Here is a 22,553-nt window from a genome sequence, read left to right on the forward strand (position 1 = left end):
ACCAAAAAGGAAAAATGAATGTGTTGTACTTTATGTTTTCTTCCCCCCTTATTTCTGATTCACAGCTTCACTGGTCTATAATGAAAGGAAAAAACAGAAGACATCTAAAGTTCCCTGTATTCATCAAATACTCAGTTTTAAAGAACAAGATATCAAAATTCCACTTCATCTTTGATGCATCTGAGAGAATTTAACCACTTGAGATTTGCAGATTTTCATAGGATAGAAAACAAACTGCCAGCAAAGAGAGAACTTGAGTGAGTGACTGGAAGAACTGTAGTAGGACTTTGCTACTCTTCATGTTTTAACATCTTTCCTACACATTCACAGCAGTGAAGGAAAAACAGTCAAAGGAGTAGCCTTTTCTTGGTACTTATGTGGATCATACTTTCAAACAAAAATAGCTTGACTTCTTTAAGTATCTAAGTATCCTGTTGAATCCACTTCTCAAATATTTCAAAGACAGGGTTGAAAGTGACAGCTTTTACAACATTCATAAAATCGTATTTTTCACATTTGACTATTTTCATAGAAAATAACAGTTCAAAAAAGTAATTAGCTCACTATCTCCTTCTCCATACTATTCCTTCCTTTCACTCTCAATATTTTTCTCCATGAATAGATGATGGGTCTGCTGTTACACTGCTGCTCTGCAAATGAAAGCAAAGGTTTGATTCCCTACTGTGCCTTCATGACCTTGAGTCATACGGAGCTGCTGCTGCTGCATCTCTGTTTCTGTGGTGCTGAATTAATGTAAGGAGCTTGATGCTGCAGGACTGCAGGCAGATGAAATATTGAGACACTGGGCAGCGCCGTCACGGGCAATTAGCAAAATATAGAAAATACAGAGTTAGCAAATATGTAAATTTAGCTTTTTTTTTTTTTTTTTCCTTTTAAGAACCCTTATATCAAGAATTAATTTACAGTGGAGAATAAGATCTCTCACCTGAGTCTGCAATAAGCTGGGCTTATTAATAACCCCTTTTATCTCCAAATCAAATAAAGGTACAGAAGAAAGTGATTGAGAGAAAGGACACAAATTGTCTCTCCTAATTTAAACCAGCAATGACAAGGCTAAGGTCAGACCCCACAACAGTGTTTGATCAAGTGCTCTCTTTACCTGACCAGACTGTCTTATGCACAGCACAAAGAATCATAGAATCATAGAATCACAAGGTTGGAAAAGACCTACAATATCATCCTCCCACTACCATTGCTACCACAAGCTACTAAACCATATCTCATAATTAAAACAGGGAGGCATCTTCTGGTTCCTAGTCAGGAAAGTTTCTTTTATATTACATATTAATGAATACAGAGAGTAAAAAGGCAGAAGAGAACAACAACTAAAGCTAGAATGATGCAAGATAAATTTTTGTAAGCAGTACCATGGAACACATATTTTGTATCCTGAATTCCTCTCCTACTTTTAATCCTTAAACAGATAATAACGAGTGAAAAAAGAGATTTCTTTTCAGAAGAAAATTCTGTTCTTTTCCACCCTTCAACTACTGAGACTTCTTGTTGCTAAGGAGGAATGATGTGAAGCCATTAAATTACTTGAGTGAATTATGAATGCAATTTGCTAAAACAAATATGTTTTATTGAGTTGATTTGTGAGATGTGGTAAAATTTAACCAGATATGCCAAAATACAGAAATAAATAGCTCATTTTACCCTTACCCTACTCTTCATGAAGAATCAAACATATATACAGAATATTTTGACAGTAAAGTCAAAATGAGAAAAAAAAATCTCAAACGCACCATTCAAATTTTATCCAAATGTTTTACAGATAAACACCATTTCTAAAAGGATACTGATAACATGCAGTATAACTACTATCTACAGTGGTAAGAGTAACCCAGGATGGTCATGGACTAATGCATTCTCAGTCTAACAGTTGGTGTTTTCTGAAATCTTTCCTATATAAACAGGAAAGGTGACATCCCTACAGACTTGTGCCCAGTACATACAACTAATCTAATGGCAAACTGAATTGAGATCTTTTTAAGGTAACAATTCTAAATACTTGTGCTTTATATTTCCTTAACTGGAGTTTTAAAAGATCATATAGGTTAGAGACACATGCAAACGATAAAGGATGAATTTCAACCATGAATTTATATGGATTGTATTCCTTTTGTATTATTCACAAATTAGATGAAGTATTTTAAGTCTTGTGCACTACTGTCAAATAGTTGTTTTTTCCTCTTCGTTGTTTCTGTGCAGAGCAATTCAAAATTGACAGTGCCCCATCCCTGAGGTATTTGTTCAAGGCCAAGATGGATGGGGCCCTGGGCAGCCTGATGTAGTGGGTAGCAACCCTGCCCACAGCAGGGGGGTCAGAACTAGATGATTTTTAAGATCCCTTCCAACCAAAGCCATCCTGTGATGACTTTAATTACAGCAATTATCAGGAAAGCATTGAACAATACTGGCATGTCATTTTTTCCCATTGTCTCCTACAAGAATGGACATGTCCATTCCAGAAAGTTTCCCACATTCTTCTTATGACTTGGGTCCAAGTCATAAGAAGGAAAAGATGCCAAGCCTTGCAAAATGCTTAATTACATTTGGAAAAAGCCTCAGGATACTGACCTAACAAGAATTTTAGCCAACCCAAAGTCCTAAACTATTCTTCAATTAACAGTACTTGTCAAACAATTCAAAACTGTTTAAATTTCTCATACATTTTAAATAAGGAAAATTTTGCATTTGTGCAGTTGACATCAACTTCTAAATGTGATAATTATGTTGTAACTTGTAAAAGTATTGCAAATCTTACAGAGCATGCCCTGAGAAATTTTATTAATTTCGATACAAACTTTTTCATTCTATTTAGTTAAAAATCACTAATTAAATCTCCAAATCAAGATTTCACAGAATTACACAACACCCCGACTTGGAAGGGACCCACAAAGATCAGTCTAACGCCTCAAATTCCTTAGAATTATTTTTGTACATATATTCCACAGAATAAAGAAAAATTCCACAGAAAAAAAGGAGGATATATTTAGCATAACAAAACTTCAACTAATCCACTCAATCCATCTCATTTAAGAAACCACGCTTAGTTTACATCATACATATTTTGTGATGAAGATGATTGAAACATACCATATCTTCAATTTTTAAATTGAAGATGTTTTTTGATTTCTTTTAAGTTTTAAGGGGAATAGTAGCCATCCAAGTATAATTTTTGTTGTTTTCATGTGCCAAACCCTATCCCAGAGAATACTCCTCTCCTTGACAGTTCATGAGATTATCAACCATGTCGCATTTTACTCCACTCATTTTGCTCCTCTCCAATAAGCATGACTGTAGTAGTTACACCAGCAGGAAGTGTTAGGAGCTATAAAACAAACATAAATTCGTGTTCAGACAGTACCAAGATCTAATGATTTGGAATTCAGGATATTGCACAAATAGAATTTTAGTAACATGGACCGTTTATTTTCAAAGTACCAGGTCTCACTGACTCTTAGGAACAGAATATTCCTAAGTATTCAGGATGAATATCTTCCACAATTGGACTGATGAGATAAATCGTGCCAATGGTAAAAAGTCATGAAGAAGCAAAAAGAGATTATTTAGTAGAAGTCATTTAATAAAATGTCCACATGTAACTCAAAACCTGTAATGGAGGTTTATGCAGAGGTTTATGTCTTTTGTTGTATTTTCTGAAGAAGAAACTCCATTTGTGCATTTAGATTTGGCTGTCCTTTCTTGGTCCTCCTACTCAGTACTTTATAAGCTTCCATTTTCTTTTGCTTGTACAACCTTTGAGCTGCTTCTCTTTGTTGCTTTCTTTTTTCTGCTTCCTAAAATAAAACAGATATGATTGTGAAAAAAATCTACAAACAATATATTCTCTTTTATAAGAGCACTAGTCATCAGGTACTGTATGGATAGTAGGCCATTGACTTTAAAAGCTTAATTAGGACTGTTTCAGAACATAATGCAATCAAAATATATATTGTCTAAAGCTTCAAGAGAACAGCCAAGTTTTCTTACTAGAATATCCCACAAAGGAAGGTTTGGCCCCAATTATGTACTACATCTTTTCTGCCAAATGTGCTCCTTTTTTTCTTAAATGACTCAAGTGCCCAAAGTTGTCTACCTTCTCCTTTTCAGCGCAAGACTGAGTTTGATTCAGCAACCCCATGAAAATGCCATACCAACCCAGATGTGCTAGGATACTGGTTATATTGGCATGAGACTGGCAGATGTGATACGGGAAACATTTAGGTGTTCTGTTTGCGATACTAACATAACATCACAAGCAACATGATGTTGTGATGCTTAATCAGGACTGAAATTATAGTGACCAGTCCTCTTCAAAGCAAAACAGACTGCTGTCTTTACTGAGATAAGAAAAAGATGTAATTCAACATTCAACTGTATACACATTACTTATCAAGGATGCTTCACACATACAACCAGAACACTAATGGAGGCACTTGATATTTGTGGATAGTTATGATATGTTGGGTGGGGGTGGGGGGTTGTATGCTTTCTTTCTTTCTTTTTTTCTTTTTTTTTAATCAAAGAGCTTGCATCCTCTTTTCTAGCATAATTTTAGCAAGTAGTTTGGTCAAGCTAACTAGCTTCCTTCTCTTGTATCCTGTCCTATGTAAGCCATCACAAATCAGACTTAAGGCTTCTTATCAAGTTTATTAATTCAATGCCACGATGACCACAAAGGCTGACATGTCTGCAGAATGTCCAAACATATCATAAGTTTATCGATTATATTTTTGTCTTCCATGGTATAAATAGCTTCTGTGATGTACAAAAATTAGTAAGAATGTTCTAGTTAATTTTACATTCCAACATTAGAGAAGCTAACGCCCCCAAATAAATGAAGGTCTAAATACTTCTTGATAAAATAAAAATCCCTCTAACAGCAAGTGCAAGACCAAGAACCAAGAGCCATAATTCCAAAGACCTGAATGCCTGCACATCAATGGCAAGCTTAAAAAGACTGAAACATCACCAGTATCTGTGCTCCTCTCCCATAGTCCTATTTGAATTCAGATGGAAATAGTATTAAACTACTCTATGCCTAAAATTCAGAATGATCTGTTTAACATTTACCTCTCTCTTCTTAGCACGCTCAGCCTGTATTTTCTCATACTCTTCTTTTGCCTTCTGATTGGATGTTTTTTTCTTAAACTTTCCTTCAGTTGTGACTGGTCTGTAAGAAAAAATACACAAAATTCAAATATGCCTGCTTGCAGATAGCCCATCACCACATATACCACAGCCACTGCAGAATCAGTCTTGCACTGTTTTTTGTGTATGGGGTGAAGTTAATTAGAAATATAGATTTATAGATTACATGAGAGCATAGCTCATCTTTCCATATTGTATGAATACCTAATTGCACTACTCTTACATGTAACGCTATTTGGTATCATGTATTGTAATGAGCATCTAGCAACACAGCAAACTAGATTTCTTCATTCCAAGTGAACTAAAGACTGGACTGCATGGAACTTTTAGTAATGCACATGTCTTATCTGCTGGATCTTCAGCGAATAGCATATATGAAGACTAAGCATTGCCTAAAAGAGGATTTTTCTCTCCATCATACAAAGTCTTCTGAGCTTGAAAAGCTGGACCATTGCACTAACTTTGAGCTGTGTTATCTCCTTCTAGTTCCAACACCTGCACACAACTGCAGAGATATGAGGACAAGCATATGTCACCAAACTTCTCATCAGAGAGTTCACACTGACATGGAAAAGTGAAAAGTAGCAACAATGCCTTTCTAAAACTCTTATTGAAAAAGATGGCATTTACAGTATACAATGCCCTTAACATTCTGAAATTAGGAGCTGAATTTATGTTCCTTCCCAAATTCAAAAAGAAGTTATTCCTCACAAAAGAAAACTCTACAAAAAACACTCCCACAGTGCCATCTGTATGCCATTTATTGTCATATTATTTATAATAGATGTACAGATGTCTCTGCTTAATATTTTTTTTCTGATTCACAAAAAGTCCTTTATGTAAACAGTGTGGTATCAAACATTTCACACTTGAAAAACATAAGCCTTGCTAGATATTTAACAGCTGTTTTTGTTTAGTCTATTGTTCATAATAAAAGACTTCTACAATTCACTATCATCATCTCAGAAATCTCAGGTAGAAAATCAAGAAAGTAAGTGAATAGATTTGCTCATAGTTTTATGAAATACAGCCCTTCTGAAGGAAAAAAAAAAAAACTTTGCTATGCTCTGATCTCCATCTTGTGGCAATATTAAGTAATGACACCCCATCTCAGAACTGCAAAAGTTCTTAAAAGGCAACGTTCGCTAATATTTTAACAGAATTACCTAATCAAAGCCCTATTTTATATCCCCGTAGAGCACTGAAGTCTACCTAACAGCATCACGGCACCTCGCACATTAGCAGCCACGTTCATATAAAATCACAAATTTTGTTTATAATCACAATGACTCTGGGTAAAGTTAAAAAAAAAAAAATCTGGTTTGAAGAAAAGCCTAAGCTTTGCATCAGTCATCTCTGTGAATTAACTGCCCATTCCGCATACAACTCTACTTTCCTCTTACTGCAGGGCTTGGATCTGACTGCCTCTCTCTGTACTCTCTTGCATGTTCTTCTCCCAAAAGTTTAAATGTACACAGGGCTTGGAGTTCAGAGATCTACATTACTCCCTGTAATGGGAACAAAAAGGCATCGTTTAGATTGGACATAAGAAATCAGTTTTTTACAATTAGGGTGGTGAGACTCTGGAACAGGGTGCCCAGAGAGGTAGTGGATGTCCCATCCCTGGAGACAAGCAAGATCAGGCTGGACCAGGCTCTGCGCAAACTGATCTACCTATGCACATCCCTGTTCAGTGCAAGATCCCTTCCAACTCTAAGATTCTATGATAAATAGTATAAAAATTGGCTGACACTCTGGAAACAAATCCTAAATACCTTTAATTAAGCTGATTCTGATTTAAACACAACAAAGCTGTGTCCTTACATTTTCTAACAGTTCAGAAAAACACTGAAGGGTTACGTGCATTTTATTAAGCAAATCATCATACTGAAGTCCATGTAAAGTGTAAGATCTAAAGTACCTCTGTAAGCATAAAAACCATTATTTTTAAAGAAGTATTTCCATGACTTACTCTACTGCTTTATTAAGCTTTTCTTCTGATAGAGCTGAAACATTTGGAGACTTGTGCTGTTTCTTAAGCCTCTCCTCCTCCGCTAGGTAGAGATGCTTCAGGTGCTCTGGGTAAGTATCTGTGAACTGATCAGCTCGTGGTGAACAGATCTTCTGCTCCTTCTTCAATAGTTTCCTATATTTCCTTTCAATCTTCTGTTTTCTCCGAAATGCAAATCCTCGTCCTGTAAGCACAAGGAAAAAGGGAGTCAAATGCTGCTTACTGGAGCAGCAGATAACCATGCAGTTGTTGCCAGGACCACTTCCCATTCATGTTCTTCCCGAAAGAGGACACTAATTCGGATCATTTTCATTAAGACCTTTTAAAGACTCGGGGGAAAAAAAAAACTGATAGAAACCCGGTTCCTACTGCAGCTTATACAAATATACTGAGAATTACTGCCTGAACTTCACCATCACTGCAAACACGCTACTTAGGGAACACAGCACACGTTACGCTGCTGATATAAGCAACGCAGCGGGTTTATGGAGTCTGCACGGCTGCAATGCCACAGGCAAGCCACTCAGCTGCGTGACCGTAAGCCGGCAGCGTGATTAGCGTCAGTGTTCTCCTGACACCCGCGTGCCCGCAGCCAGGCTCACCCTGCTGGACGCTCCCCAAAAGGCCGTGCATTGCCGTGGGTCTCCACAGCCGCTTCCGCTGCGGGCGCCGGGCCGCGCCGCCTGCGCTTTCCACGGCCCCACGCTCGGGCCCCGCACGCCGCGCCGCCGCCATCGTCGCCTCAGCGTCGCACAGCCGCTACGTCACCACGGTGCGCCGCTTCCGCTCGGCGCTCGGCGCTCGACTCGCCCGCCTGCCCGTCCGGCGGCGGCGCCGCGAGGCGGGCGGTAGGCGCGAAGGGCCATGCGGCGGGCGCGGAGCGCGCTGCCGGCCCAGCTGCCGGCGGCGGAGGCGGAGGAGGGGCTGCGGCGCCTGGCGCGGTTCCTGGCGCGCGCGTTGCCGCTGTGCCGCGCCCACACGACGGAGTTCTACGCGCGCGGGCTGTGGGAGCAGCTGGTGGCGGCGCGCCCCGAGGTCGTGCTGCAGGCGCTGCGGCGCCCCCTGCCGGAGGCCGCCGGCGCCGCGGCCGTGCGGTGGGGTGAGTCGCGGCGGGGCGTAGCGGCGGGGCTCGGGCAGGGATCGGGAGACACCTGCGCGCTTACTGCCTCCCGCTGTGGTGTCTCAGGCGGTGTGCGCGCTATCAGCTTCTGTCCTCGCTGTTGAGACTTTATTGGCCTCCTCTTTTCTGCGGCAAAGTCAGATTGCGGTCGTTTCCCTTTGCTTTAATAAAAGGAGAATCTCACACCACTCTGCTGAGCTGCTCTTTATTCCTCCACCTTTACCAGCTGCTTTTCCGCAGCCGTTTCCACAGTGCTTTGCCGCTGCTTTGCCCTCCTGGAGCCCTTTGTGCACCTCCCTCTATGCGGACCAGCGGTACTCGGCTCGCTCGGTTACTGCGACGTCTTTGGAGCCTCGATAGTACCGCCTCGGTGCGAGGAATTGCACCCAGAGAGGCGCTCATAATGTTAGGTGGTGTCGTGGTCTCATTTCAAACTTCCACCCCGTTCCTTTTGAGTGAGAAACGACATGAAGCTCCCAGCCCGCAGACGCCTTTCCTCGGACTAATTTCTGAATAACGAGCAAAATGAACAAAAAATATACATGCATACATATAAAATAAATCCATACGAGTGGAAAGATGTAACTGTTAAAGTCCTCCAAATGTTGAAACTGTGGAAATGTGGAGGACAGCTGGAAAAGACTTAAGCGTGGCTTTCCTATATGTCTGTTATAATGAGTGCCTGGCAAAGGAAGACAGAAAGCAGTTTTATTTCTGACAAGAGCTATTTAAGAAGCACTTCATATTTTTAGTAATTTTCAAGTAACTCAAGAGGAGGCCAGCTATGAAACTCTATGAGTGAATTTACTGCTCTCCATGTAAAAGGGAAACGTACCGATAATATGCTCTCAGGCAGAGCAGAGAAATGAAGATAAAGCATCTGAAAGGTTTGTTATTTTGGGGACCTGAGTCCTGGCAAAGAGATCAGCTTCAAAACTAAGGTAAAACCTTTGACAAAGAATGTAGCAGAGGAAAAAACTGCATCATGCCAAAGCTTGTTAAGCGTAGATAGCTCTTATGTAGCGTTAGTTCTGGAATATGGCACGTGAAATGACACATGAGGCAGAAGAACATGTGGAGTGTAATGTAAGGGTTCACAAAAAACAGCATGTGGAGCTGAGTACATTTTGGCATAAACGGCAAGCAGATAATAATTTGAATTTGGAAAGTGATTGAAGAGCTGCGAATTGCGACATCACTTGTAACATTTGTCTCTTGGATCTGAAGACCTTCAAAATATTAACTGTAAGACTCCTTTAAAAAAAAAAAAAGCAACCGACACAAAAAACAGAGCTAATTTATGCATGAAAAAGACACTGGGTTATGAATTGACTTTGGAAGCCAGATGGAAACAAGACAAAGATCCAGTCAGCAAGCAAAAGTGTTGGGAAGTGTGAGCAAAACCTTTAAGTCAAGTATATTTCAGAGGTAATGTCAGAGTCAGAGCTGATTTTAAGCAATAGTGGGAACATAAAATAGAGTGTAATTGAGTCTAGAACAAAACGGATATTTGGATGAAGTCATCAAAAAGAAAACTTTAAAGGAAAATTACCTTAATCCTAACTGTATGTATGGGATAGCCCATGAAATGATTCAGACACTGAGGTGGTGGCCTGTTAAGTAGAGAGGCAGGAAGGTAGAATATTGCGTTGTAGAATTTAAAATTGGAAAATCATTTTCTGAGCTATATTCAAGCGTGTGCTATAGAATGTAATACAGGAATTACTGGATCAAAGGACACAATTTACGGCTAAAATGAAGCACATGTTTTAGGTGAGTGTGTCGCCTTCCTGCTGAGGCTATGCTTCTTATTTTAAAATTATCAGATATTTAAACATTAGTTATATGGATATAGTTTGAAATTAGTACTAAATGCTCTCCTAACACGTGAGGAGGTGTGTGAGGAGGTGTAGCTATGAGGAGAGATTTGTTCCATATGTCCAAATGACACTGGAGTCATGTACCCCAAATACCTTACGCACAGTGTGTGTAAAATGGCACTTTGATTTCATCTGGTAAAACCTTTGCTCTCTAAGAGTTTGTGCATTTATACGTTCACATTCCCAACACTACTATGGAAGTTTTCCAGAATCTCAAGTGAAATTAAAGGGGAACACAGGCTACCCTTGACGGAATTGATTTGGAAATGTGAGGTCGTCAGTTCAAATTCATATGGCTCTGAAAATTAAAAAGTAACATTACTACACATTGACACAAAACTGTTATTGTGCACAATATTTTATTTTACTGTAGGGATTTTGAGAAGTATGCATGCTAAGCTGTAGTTTTCTCATAGAGATAGATAAGCAACAAATTACAATTCTGTTGTACGGTATTGTGTGTAAGAGGAAGATTACATGTTCTTCAGCTCAGTTTTGGAGAATATTTTCAGACACTCATCAGATGTTTCATTATAATGATGACATAAAGGTTAGATGGTTTCCAGTGGTACTGTACAGATTTTTTTCAGATCAGTTTTTAGATATAGAAAACCATTTTATATATTTTATACATTTAAAAGCTAACATTTGCCATATTGCATCTTGTTTATCATGTGATTTCTGCAAATTGAACACAGGCACAGAAAATCTCTGCCTAATTATTCTCATATTTTACTGTATATTACCGTTTGTACTACAATTTTTTTTTTTTTTTTTTTTTTTTTGCATATATTTCTTTCCTTCAAAGATTTATTTGCAAGTATATGGACTGTCTGGTTAAAAAGACATACTAGATTTTGTCTTGAGAGCAACCAAAGTTGAAACAGTTTGAGAAAATTACAATTTTTAATATTTGTAAATAGTAAGTAGTCCAACAACTGCCTTTAGTGTGGAGATGGTCTGCAGAGACGTGTCTTACTTTTTGGCATAGGATGGTGTGGTTTCCCTTGATATTTGTTATCTGCAGAATATTTGCTTCTGCTGTTGATCTTTGTGAGCTATTTGAAAGGTAGCTTGAAAAATTAGGGTGAATGTCTTCCTGTATAGGTTTAATGTTTTTCCAGAGTGTCATCAGGATAGGGTGGTGTAAGATGGGTATGTGTATGGTTGTTTCTATTTTTCTACTGTAGCTAGGTTTTGGCTGACAGCTCATGTGCAAAGGATTATAGTAAATGGGGTTACATGAGGCTGGTGACCAGTCACTAGTGGGGCCTCCATTTTAGGGCCAGTTCTCTTTAATGATCTGTATATGGGATTTAACTGTATACCGGGTAAGTTTACAGATGGCACTAAATAAGGAGGGGTTTTTGACTCCATTGATAAGAGAGGCCATGCAGAGAGATCTTGACAGAATTGGAGGGCTGGACAATCTCTAACCACATAAAATTCAACAAGAGCAAGTGCTAGATTCTGAAATCAGGACAGAATAACCCCATATCTCAGTACAGACTTAGGACAAGAGGCTGGAGAGCAGCTCTGCCAAAAGGGATTTGAGGGTGCTGATTGATGGCAGGTTGAATGAATCATCAGTGTGTCCTGGCAGCCAGAAGGGCCAACCGTACCCAGCAAGGCAAGTGGAGGGACTGTCCCAGTCTGCTCTGTGCTGGTGTGACCTCACCTCCAGCGCTGTGGGCAGCTTTGGGTACCACGATATAAGAAGGGCATAAAACTATTGGAGAGCCTCTAAAGGAGGCTATGAAGATGAGGAAGGATCTGGAAGGCAAGACACCTAAGAAGTGGCTGAGACCATCTGTTTCATTAAGCCCAGAGCAGAGGAACTGAGGGGAGGCTTCATGGCAGCCTGCAGCTCCTCACGAGGGGAGCGAAGGCGCAGTGCTGAGCTCTGCTCTGTGACAGTGACAGGTCTTGAGGAAATGAGGAAAGTCACGTTGGGGATTGGGAAAAGGTTCTTCACCAAAGGGTGAGTGGGCACTGGAACAGGCTCCTCAGGGCAATGGTCACAGCCCCAAGCAGCCAAGAGATCAAGAGACGTTTGGACAATGCTTTAAAAAATGTGGTTTGATTTTAGTGGCTCTCTGTGGGGCTGGGAGCTGGACTTGGTCATCCTTGTGAATCCCTTCGAATTCAGAATATTCTATAGATTCTTTGTTAAGTTTGTTCATATCATTATGTTGCATTTAAAGATGCAAGTCTCCAATATATTATACACCATTAAACTGTACAATATGTACAACTATGGGTCAATATAGTAAAACAAGAGGCATTACTTTTGGAGCACGCCTGTATTTTATCTTTCTTGAAGGTTAATTAACTAAAAATTAGCAAATGTTCTGAAGACAAGAAGCAGTCATTTAGAGTGAAAAATGGCTTTCTTTTCTGATTTTTGTATCACAGAGAATTATTGTAACAAGTACCATTCAGGCACTGAATTTAATTCTGGTTATGGCTTAGACAATATTTATGCTTTCTTAGTCTTAAATCTTTTTTTACTAATGCTTGCCTTGGTATTGTTACACTGTGAAAATAAATGTGTTGATGTTTTTGTGACTGTTTTCAATAGACTGAAATCTATATGAGATCACTACTCATATATGAAAATTAAGAGTATTAGAAAGGGGATGAATAAAATAGATCTATCCTTTGTACAGGTGGGCAGGCCAGATTCTGGAAGGTTGCTGTGCTAGGTATGCACTTGCTCGTTATCTACCCATGGGAGAAAAGACAAACCAGGAAATGTTTTTAAAACGAATGTTACAGTTTGTTTGCAGGTCTTGCTAGCTGTCATCTATTATAAAACATTTGTAAGTGCTTAGAGTTCTAAAATTACTTTTACCAAAACTGTAGAGAATTCAGCAAATATGTTTAGCTAAAATACAGAGGAATTAGAAAATACAAAGCAATCTCAGATTTAGTAAATGATTCTTACCAATGTATGTTTCACTTAAAAATAGATGTACATTTTTGAAAAGGGAACATTTTCTGAAGAGCTAAGTAATGCCAGACTGAAATGTTTCATCCTCAGTCAAACAAAATATGCACTGGAATTTAACTTTGGCTCAAACCTGATTGGTAATAAAAAATAATTTAATTCTCCCAGCAGATTCACCATAGAATCATAGAATCATGGAATGGTTTGGGTTGGAAGGAACCCCTGACACATGCAGGGCAGCCAACCTCCCCATTTAATGCTAGACCAGGCTGCCCAGAGCCCCATCCATCCTGGCCTTGAGCACCTCCAGGGATGGGACCTGCCCTCTCTGGGCAGCCTGTTTCAGTGCCTCACAGGCTACAAAACAGCTTGGAAATGATGTAAATGTAATGTGTTTAAGTCAAGACATTTCTTATGTTGAACAGCTTCAATTCTTATAAAATAATATCTAATAGTATGTATAGTGTTAAATGGAGATAACTAAGAAAGGCATAATGAGCACGTTTGTAAACAGAAGTGGTGATGTTTACTGAATTATCTTGTTGGTTATATTAAAATAGCTCTGCTAAAATAATAGTTTTCTACATTTGCACTAATTCAGCTAAGAGCAAATCTTAACCTGCGCTCTGAAAGGGGAGGAAAATGGCTATAGAATAATAGCTAATTTTCACATGTGAAAAAAAATTGTTACTTCTGTCTGATACCATGTATTTATTGCTTTTTGTTCTATGGGAAGACTGTTGCAGTGGTGCTAAGCATTTCTAATAGAAATCTCTTCTTTTCCATACAGATGACGACAGATTTTCTGACGTGTTTTGTGAAAACTCCAACAAACTTATCAACGTACACTTATTTGCCCTGGCTGCCAAGCATTATTCTTTGCCTAACCTTGGAGTGTGTACCCCATTGGAAGAGATACTTGAGGCGCTGAGAGGAGACAGCCAAGGAGCAAGTGGTATATTTGCATTTATATTTCAGTTTTTATTCTCTCACTACAGGATCTGCAGAGTTTTTGTTCCAGAGGTTGGTTTTGTGTTGGCTGGTGTTTTTTTTTTTTTAATTTTGTTTTGTTTTGTTCTTACATGCATTTCCTTCCTACATGCTTCTCAGCTTCAGATCTCATTTTTTCTTAGATAATTTCTTCATTGCCATTTTTTTAGAAAGTGGCTTCTTGTGCTTAAATTTCAGCAGAAAGGTGACAGCATTCAGACTTCCGCTGAGATTCTCCCTGTTTTGAAGGGGTTGAGATAGGCAATCAGGCACATCATTATTTCATATATAGATGAAATATCTTGTTAATTCCCTTTGTATTTCTTCCCCCACAGCAATGCAAATTATGACTTCTAGTATTGGGTTTTTTTGTTTGTTTTTAAGTCTCAGCCTAAAGTCAGGCAGCCATACCTCTTCAGGTGCTGTTTTTTTTTGCACACAACTTTTGTTTAATGTTAGACATGTGCTTGGGCATTAAACTGAATATGGCCCAGTAAGAGTCTGATATTTCAAAAGAAGCTGATTTTATTCATTCTGTATTGTTTGGACAAGTACCAAATATGTGTCCTAAAATTAGAGTAGGTTCATTTTTTGTATTTGAAGAGATTGGCTGAAAACACTCTCAAGGTGGTATCTTTACATTGGAAGTCTTCCCTCTAATTTTTTTGTTTGTTTGTTTTGGATTATGAGCTTACATTTATGCTTTTACCGCTGTCTTTTCACTGCATCTGTTTTTTATGGAATCTTCAATCATAGGTTTCTCACCATTTTTCAGATTTCTCATTAGTTTTTCAGAGGCAGACTCTAAGCCAGTAGCCTATGCTTTCTAGTGTGTTTTGTCACTGTAATAAATTAAAATGCCTCTGATGTTTCCCATCCTTAGTGATAGCAACATTAGATACATTAGGCTTCTCTCCTGTTTTCTACAGCAATCTTCTCTTTCCAATTTTGCCATTTTTCATATTTGTTCCCCCAGTTTTAGATTTCTTCAGAATTACTGAAGCAGCTCAAATAGTCTTAATGGTTTGCTGTGCATTGATCTTGCTGTAAGTTTAGTTCCTGACTTCTTTCCTTCTGCTGTTTTTCTGACTGAAGCCTTTTTTCCTTGTTTGACAGTGTGTGCTGCTTTCCTTTTGCTTGCTCTTTAGCTATTAGCATTTTCATTATGTTCTCATTCTCTGTGTTCTGCTTAATTTTCAGTAATTCTGTAGTTCTTCCTTGTTAATATATGTACTTGAGTTCATGCTTGGATTAACTTTCTCAAGCAAAAATATAAGGATTCTTTCATCTTTTTCTCATGCAGAATGAAACATAGAATAAGGCAATTGCTAATTATTTTGTGCTGTGTTTTGAAGGAGTTCTGCTTTGTTGGGTAGCTGGGGTCTGGGTTTGTGGTGTAGTTATTCTAGTGGTACTTCACTGAGAAAATAAAATGTTCTAATGTTCTGAACGTAAACAATGGTATTATAATTCAAAGCCTTTGTATTGAACTGGCAAAGTATCAGTTAAATTAACTTTCATGCATAAATTAACTGCTTGTGTAGTTCTCTAACTTCTATAGCATATTGATGCAGACATATTATATTCTTGCTTAGAATGATTATCTGAAAAGGTTAGTTCCAAAATTTAAGTGTAGTCTGAATGTGAAGTGTTTTTTCCATTCCTTCCTAATGAAGTTCTCTGTGGCCCTCATTGCCCCATTGGGTTGCTTGTGTTGAGCACAAGGATCCAGAAGACCTGGCCCAAGAGGAGCAAGCCAGTAAGGACAGTTTCTGTTTTATACCTGACATAAGGAGAGAGGCTTGCTAAAATATTGAAATAATATAGTACTTTCTACCTTTTCAACGTGTTTATGCCCTATGTAATAGTCATGCAATAATTGTTAATAATTCTATCTTTAAATTACATGGGAATGATTTTTAGCATATAGTCATCCCAGTCCCTGCCAGTCTTGGCTGATGAAATTAAATTGCAGCGCTGTAACTTCTGTATAGATGGTGTTGTAAATTATGAATGGACTGAAAATTTCTTTTTAATCTGGTGTATCTGAATTTCCACAGGTAGCAAGGGTATAAAAGATCTGGAAGATCTGCATTAGGCATATATGAAATGCAGTCTCTCCTCACTTTGTCTAGGTCAGAACTAAAGATGTGGGTACAAATAGCACTGTAGAGTTAAAGCAGTTTTTCAATTGGAAAACGTCTACTTATGCTAGGGTTCACAATGTAAACAAGCAACATTTTAGTACCACTTAGACATTAAGCTTTCCTTTACTCTATAATATCCAGAGTACTTCTGTAAAATATTGGAGCCTCGCTTTCTTCTTATGTCACAAAAGAATGTTTTGGGCATCTAAACCAGACCTCAAAGAAATGTTTTTTTTTTTCCCTATTAGATTGACATATGTTTACTTGTTTGTCAAAATAATTTAAAAATAAACAGACAAACACAAAGCTGTCGCAATCAACATTTAGCAGAAAACCCAGCAAAAATAAAACTGACAAAAGTAATCTTCTGCAAGCAGTGTAATTTTCCATGTGCTAGAATCTAGGCAGTGTTCATTCTGTAAAATGTAGGACTAAAAATAATTCAGAAACTTTAGTAACTAAGGTGATAAATACATGTGTAGGTATGAGCACCCCTTTTTTTTTTTTTTTTTTTTATCTGAAACCTCAGTTCCTTTAAGTTGGGTCTTGTTTCAGGGTTTACCCCTGGCATTTGAGGTTTAAGTACTGTTTAAGTACTGTTTGAAATTCTACTGCAGAGTATTACCATGTCAGTCATTTGATCTTGTATTATAGCAAAGGATGGAAGGTGTGATATGTGATGATGGCTCAGAGTGAAGGCGCTGCTTTGGAGACCAGACAAACAAATCTTTTATTTCTTTAAAAATATTTAATACCTGATTCTTCATTTTCTCCTCCTGCTTCTTCTTCTTCTTTTTTTTTTTTTAATCGAGCTTATCCAAAAAGTTCAAAGATAGGTAAAAAAAAAAGGTTTCTTTTCTTCTATTTTTTCTTTTTTTTTCATTTGAAATAGTTACAAATTAAGAGCTTTTGGGAGGCCACAGATCTCTTCACCATTTCAAGCAAATGAGAATCTTTAGTGAATACTTTAGCAAAACACTTGTTTCTGTTTTTTTGTTTTGTTTTGTTAAAAATATTTTAGACTATTATTTTCTTTTGTCAGTTGTTAGATTTTTAATTGTCATAGCAGTTTGTTCTTAAAAAAACAGATGTTTGAGAAATTGAGAGATCCTGTGGGTTTTCAAGAAATAGAGAAAACATTAGGTTTCTCATGAGCTCAGTGCAATTCCCCACTCTCTTTTAAATAAGTAATGCTCCTGGCTCTGTTCCTAGCATGGTCTGATCAAGGAATGAACATAGATTTTGCCTAATGATCAGATTTTGGACAGACAAACGTATACTGTGCAAAAAGCAGAAAAGGGGAAAATATTAATCCTTTTTGTTTAGTAAGAGCATACTCACCAGTAGCAGTCTTCTTTCTTCTACCTTACCTAGACTTAGAAAAATTGCTATCAATTTAACTCATAAGGTTTCTCACAAGGGAGCTGCTTGTGAGCTACTCCTTAGTTGGAGGGATGTAGCTATGTAAACTGGTGGTAGAGGTTGATTTCATCTCATTAACATATTTTGAGTCATTTTCTTCTGAAAACATATAGCAGTTTTGTTATCTATCCATAGTGTATACATCCATAGTGTAAATAAAGGGGAAAAAACACTGCATCTTTCTTTAAATTTTACCAGCATTGTCATAACTTTTATTTGAGGTATCTCCCACATGATACTGTGAACAAATCGTGAGAATTAACAAGCAACAACTGTGTGACTGTTAATTGTCCCTGCCTTTATATTTCATGTATGTAAATATAAATATGATAAATGACGTAAAAATAAATCTTTTCTAATGAAAAAATAAAGTAGTTTTTTGGTAATAGCTTTTGTCTAATATCTGGTCAGGTTTTAGATATTACAGTTCAAAAAAAAAAAAAAACTAAGAGTAGTTTTTAAAGTAAAAGTATATTTTAAAGTGTTTTTTTTAAATTTATGTGTAATTCAGAGTTTAGTCTTGTAACTGCTTAATGGGTGTTTAATTAAAAATTACTGCCTTTAAAGTATAAAAAATACCTAGAAATACTTTTAGACTGGAAAATATTCTAATGGATTAAAAATGTTTATTATTATAGATTATGTCAATGTGTATATATTTTCTTAATTTGATGCAGGTATCAAAACTGATGAGTTTATGAATAATAAGAAATCGCATGAAGTACAAGCAATGTCAGAGCTGGTAGACAAAATAGCAAAGTATTGTGGTTTAAAGCAGGTAAGAAGGCATTTCTTAATGTACGTTACTGTATCATTTCCAAATTATTACCTTTATTCTCTTGAAATACCATATTTTGATATTTTTCCTCTGCTGCTCTGATTTTTTTCTAAATAATTATAGCTATAGTAAAGCCTTTAAAGGCAAGCTGAAGGGCAGTTTTGTTTATAAATGGCTTGTTCTCAAGGAACTGCCTTTTAGAGAGCCATGGTCATTTCATGACTTAAAAAAAAGTAAGAAATCTTTTCGTCCTCTGTATACTGATCAGCTAAAAATTGCACTGCTTTTTGCTAGGCACAGACACTGCCTTGTTTCAGTTGCTGCCTTCTATTGCTGGCAATTTACTGTAGGCATCAGTAGGAGAGCAAAACAGTCTTCACCTGTGAGACACAAACAGGTACCACATAGGGAAAAATGTAGATAATCTGAGGAATTTTGAAAGCCTGTGCATTGGATGGCAAGTTCATCCTTGGATGGTGAAGAATTACAGGATTTCTCTTCCAAAATGCTACTGTAACTTACCCTTTTCTTAACGTCATTAGGATTGCATAGTTCACTAAGTCACTGTTGCATGAAAACCTTGTAGATGTTTACTAATGGGCCTCTTGGCAAAACACAAGCATCACAACACTTGACTTTTTTCAGTACCACATTTCACATTGTATGTGTTAGACACACGTTATTTGCTCAGACTGAGTTTATTTTAGATAATGTAAACGATATGTTCTGATGAAGTATTCTTCATAGGTTTGGGTCACTGTCCTTAGAAACTGAAGATCAAAACTCTGAACTCTGACTTGTCTGTTTTGTAAGGAGCAGCTGCAAAGGGCAAAGTTCTAGGCAATCTCCTCATTACAGCTGGGAATCTCAAGTAAACAGAGAACTGTAACTAAGGCCAAATATTACTGGATGAGTTGCAATCTGTGAGCATCTGCAGTTATTCAGAGATGGTACGAGATCTCTCCAGTAGCTCCATCAGGAGCCAGCCACAGTGACAAAGGCGGATGCCTTGAACAATTGTAAAGTGTATGCACTCTATAAAGGGTGAAAATGCACTAGTAACAGATGCACAAAAGTAAATTCTTCTATTTGTTCTATTTGCATATTTTTTGCCTTGCCTACCTTTTGCTTCAGGCAAGTGTCAGTTGTTCAAGTGTTGAAGACTCATGTACTGAAAAAGTTTTAGAAAAGTGTAGTTTGCACATAATGTGATACTAAATGTTCTCTGCATTTGCTAGAAGATGAATTGGTGGTGTTTCATATAGCATTTTCATTTTGATTTTAAATACTTCCCGTGAGATTCATGAATGAGAGGAAAGAAAAAGCTATAATCAGAGAGTGAAAAAGTAGAGCCACCTTAATGACCTCACCTAAGTCTCGATGTAGCTGGTTACTAATAAAATCTCAAACTAACAATTATTAAGTATCTGTCAATGCACTACAATTTCAGCCTGTGATTATGCACTTTTATCAGATGACTTGGAGTATCTTTAGGATTATTTTCTATTTATTTTTTGAAAAAAACGTAGCATTTAATGAAAAATATGGTTGCAATATATCTCTGAATATGAAATGCTGACTGCTTTATATTAACTTTTTTCCATTTTAGTCATAACTGTGAGAGAATTTATTTGTTCAAAGTTACAAATCCCTAATATATGAAAAGAGCTTTCCAGTACATGTTAAAAAAGAAAAAAACAGAAAAGCCTCCTTCCCAGTTATTAAAAAGCAACTTCTATTGTTTTGGTTACCTTTCAACTTAAAACAATATAAGAATTGTAAAGTTTTAGGAGAGTGTTTTCTTTATTGATTTTTTTTCTGTCCTACTCGGCAAAACAAAATGTATATAACATTTAATTAAAAATGCTAGAGCTATGAAAACACAACACATGTTTTACAATAGCATGTGTCCTCAGGGTGTTTCTTTCAGATACTACAGATCACTGACGGGTTGAAAAATGCCCTCCATTTCACCTCCGTACCATGATGAATAATGGGCAGTAGAGCATATTGTCCTCTTGTAGTATCTTACAGTATACTAAAATAAATAGTAAAAATGAAAAGAAAAGCAAAAATTCTATTACTACTGTAATTACTTTGACATTAACGATTGGAATTAAAACATTAAAGCATTAAAAAATTAATCGAAGTTTTATTCAATTGTTTACTGCCCCTCTTAAGCATCGTTGTCCTCATACGAGTGGAACTTTTTAGGAAGAAGTTCTTGATTAAAGTGTGAAAAGAAGCCAGTAGTAATTTTTCTTTGCTTAATTGCACATTTGTTTTCTTTAATGTATTTGTGAAAGTTTTCCTTGGAAATTGCAGCATGTCCAACAAAAGTTGCAAGTATGATATAATTCTGCATTCACCATCCATTACATTTCTGATTTGGTGCTGGGAAAAGTTGTAAGGCATATGGAGTTCTTGATTGTGTGCTGCCAGAAGGTGTGTTTAAACATAGTACCCAGTCACTATAGACAGGACCTTTGGAGTTCATTATATCATGGAAATTTCATTTTAAATGTTCGTGCTTGGCAGATCTGCTATGGGTTACTGATTGCCTTTCCTTATGTCATCAAGGGAAGGTAAAACAAGGATTAATTTAATCCACTCTATTTGTTGAGCAAAGATCATCGCATTTTTGGTCAAAATTTCCTCGTTTTAGAGCTAATTTCCCAGTGCTAATTAAACAGTGTGTTATTTTTTCCTGAGAATAGATGCCCTATGCCAGGAAGCTTATCTTGAACAAGCTTGGACAAGGCTTTGAGCAATGTGCTCTATTGGTCTGTTCTCTGCCTATGGCAGGGTGCTTGGGTGATCTTTAAGGTCCATTCCAACACAAAGTGTTCTGTGATTCTTTTCACTTGTAAACAGGTGAAAAAATCTTAAAGAACCAGCAGTTGGTCTTTATAGCCACCAGAGATCACATGTATGAGTCAGGAGTATTCAGTAATTCTCTGTCCAAATACTTACTTCGCAGAAGTAGTTAAGATACCTTGTAGAAGTGGAGATGTGCATATTCTGCATAATAATAACATCTGCTACATAAATTAATCCTTGGTAATTATTAAGTAATTACTCCTTTGGCACTTTTCTTTCCCTCAATTTTAAATAATCTGAGAGAATATTGATGATTAATGTAATATATGACATTTTCAACATGTATCCTTGGATTATATCAATTCTCTTTCACTGTATCTTCTCCTCTACTAATTTCACTCAAGAAATTTGAGGATTCTCATGTACCTAGACAAGCAAACATGCAGTAATATTATATGGAGAATGCAGATGAGAAAGGTGTATAGCCTGAGTAGACAATTTTTACTTAATGGCATGTATTCTCCACTGTTTTTTTGTAGTCTTTAATGGCATTTATTTAATCTTTTCTTCCTAATTCCATGGCTGTACAAATCTTTTGTATTTCTAGAATAGATAATTTTTTTTTTCATTTCTGTCAGGATATTTCTGTACTGTATATTCCTACCTAGTTAAAACATATGCAGTTGTGTTTAAGATGGATACATGTAGTATATTCTGGCATTTACACTTATACAGTCAATTTAAACTTCCTTATGAATGTTCAACAAACCAAGAACAAGACACGAAAAACATTCTCAAATGAATCTTTTTCAGGGACATCTACAAAGTCATTGTATCTGTTCAATATAATTTTTGGTTCATATCTGAACAGAAGTGAATGTTATGATTTCCGTCCCTTAGAGAAATGTCACTTGAAGTATCACATGCTGTCTGTTAGGAGAGAAACTAAACTTTCAGCTAGTTATCATTCCTATTCACACCTTCCCCCAGAACAGGCAATGGAAAGCATATGTGATATATCAGGCCGTTTGTTGTTGGTTTGTTTTATTACAAAACCATCCTTCTGTTACACAGGTTTGTATGGATTATTTTCACAAAAAAAAGAAAAAATTATAAATAGGTGTTCTGACATAAGAGGCAGTATTAATATGGCATGTCTTTAGGTCATGTCTGAATTGATTATGTTAAGCACTGAATCTGCAGACGTTTTTTTCCATGTACTTGGTTTAGTAAGTGTCTAAACTTAATATGGACACT

At 37.1% G+C, this 22,553-nt stretch overlaps 2 protein-coding genes across 7 annotated transcripts in view; one reads left to right on the top strand and one right to left on the bottom strand.

The window, feature by feature from the left end:
• Positions 1-1,265: 1,265 nt before the first annotated feature.
• CCDC59 (coiled-coil domain containing 59) lies at positions 1,266-7,968 on the bottom strand. The gene is made up of 4 exons (XM_031589651.2): positions 7,792-7,968; positions 7,151-7,373; positions 5,101-5,200; positions 1,266-3,824 (listed from the first exon to the last, which is right to left on the bottom strand). Exons 1-4 carry the CDS (start codon positions 7,922-7,924, stop codon positions 3,663-3,665), a joined length of 618 nt encoding a protein of 205 aa, XP_031445511.1. The 5' UTR covers positions 7,925-7,968; the 3' UTR covers positions 1,266-3,662.
• A 36-nt stretch (positions 7,969-8,004) lies between these two features.
• The window catches only part of METTL25 (methyltransferase like 25), a 72,820-nt gene continuing 58,271 nt past the window's right edge, over positions 8,005-22,553 (top strand). For all 6 annotated transcript variants that reach the window (XR_016466141.1, XM_090139319.1, XM_090139330.1 and 3 more), the window contains exons 1-3: positions 8,005-8,288; positions 13,930-14,094; positions 18,376-18,476. Coding sequence is in view for 5 of the 6 variants with exons in the window: in XM_090139319.1 (XP_089995445.1) it covers positions 8,054-8,288; positions 13,930-14,094; positions 18,376-18,476 (501 nt within the window). In the remaining variant the exon portion in view is untranslated. The remainder of the gene's footprint in view (positions 8,289-13,929; positions 14,095-18,375; positions 18,477-22,553) is intronic.

The sequence above is a fragment of the Phasianus colchicus genome, chromosome 1 (assembly GCF_987193195.1).
Source record: "Phasianus colchicus chromosome 1, bPhaCol1.hap1.1, whole genome shotgun sequence".
In the NCBI taxonomy this organism is placed as follows: Eukaryota; Metazoa; Chordata; class Aves; order Galliformes; family Phasianidae; genus Phasianus; species Phasianus colchicus.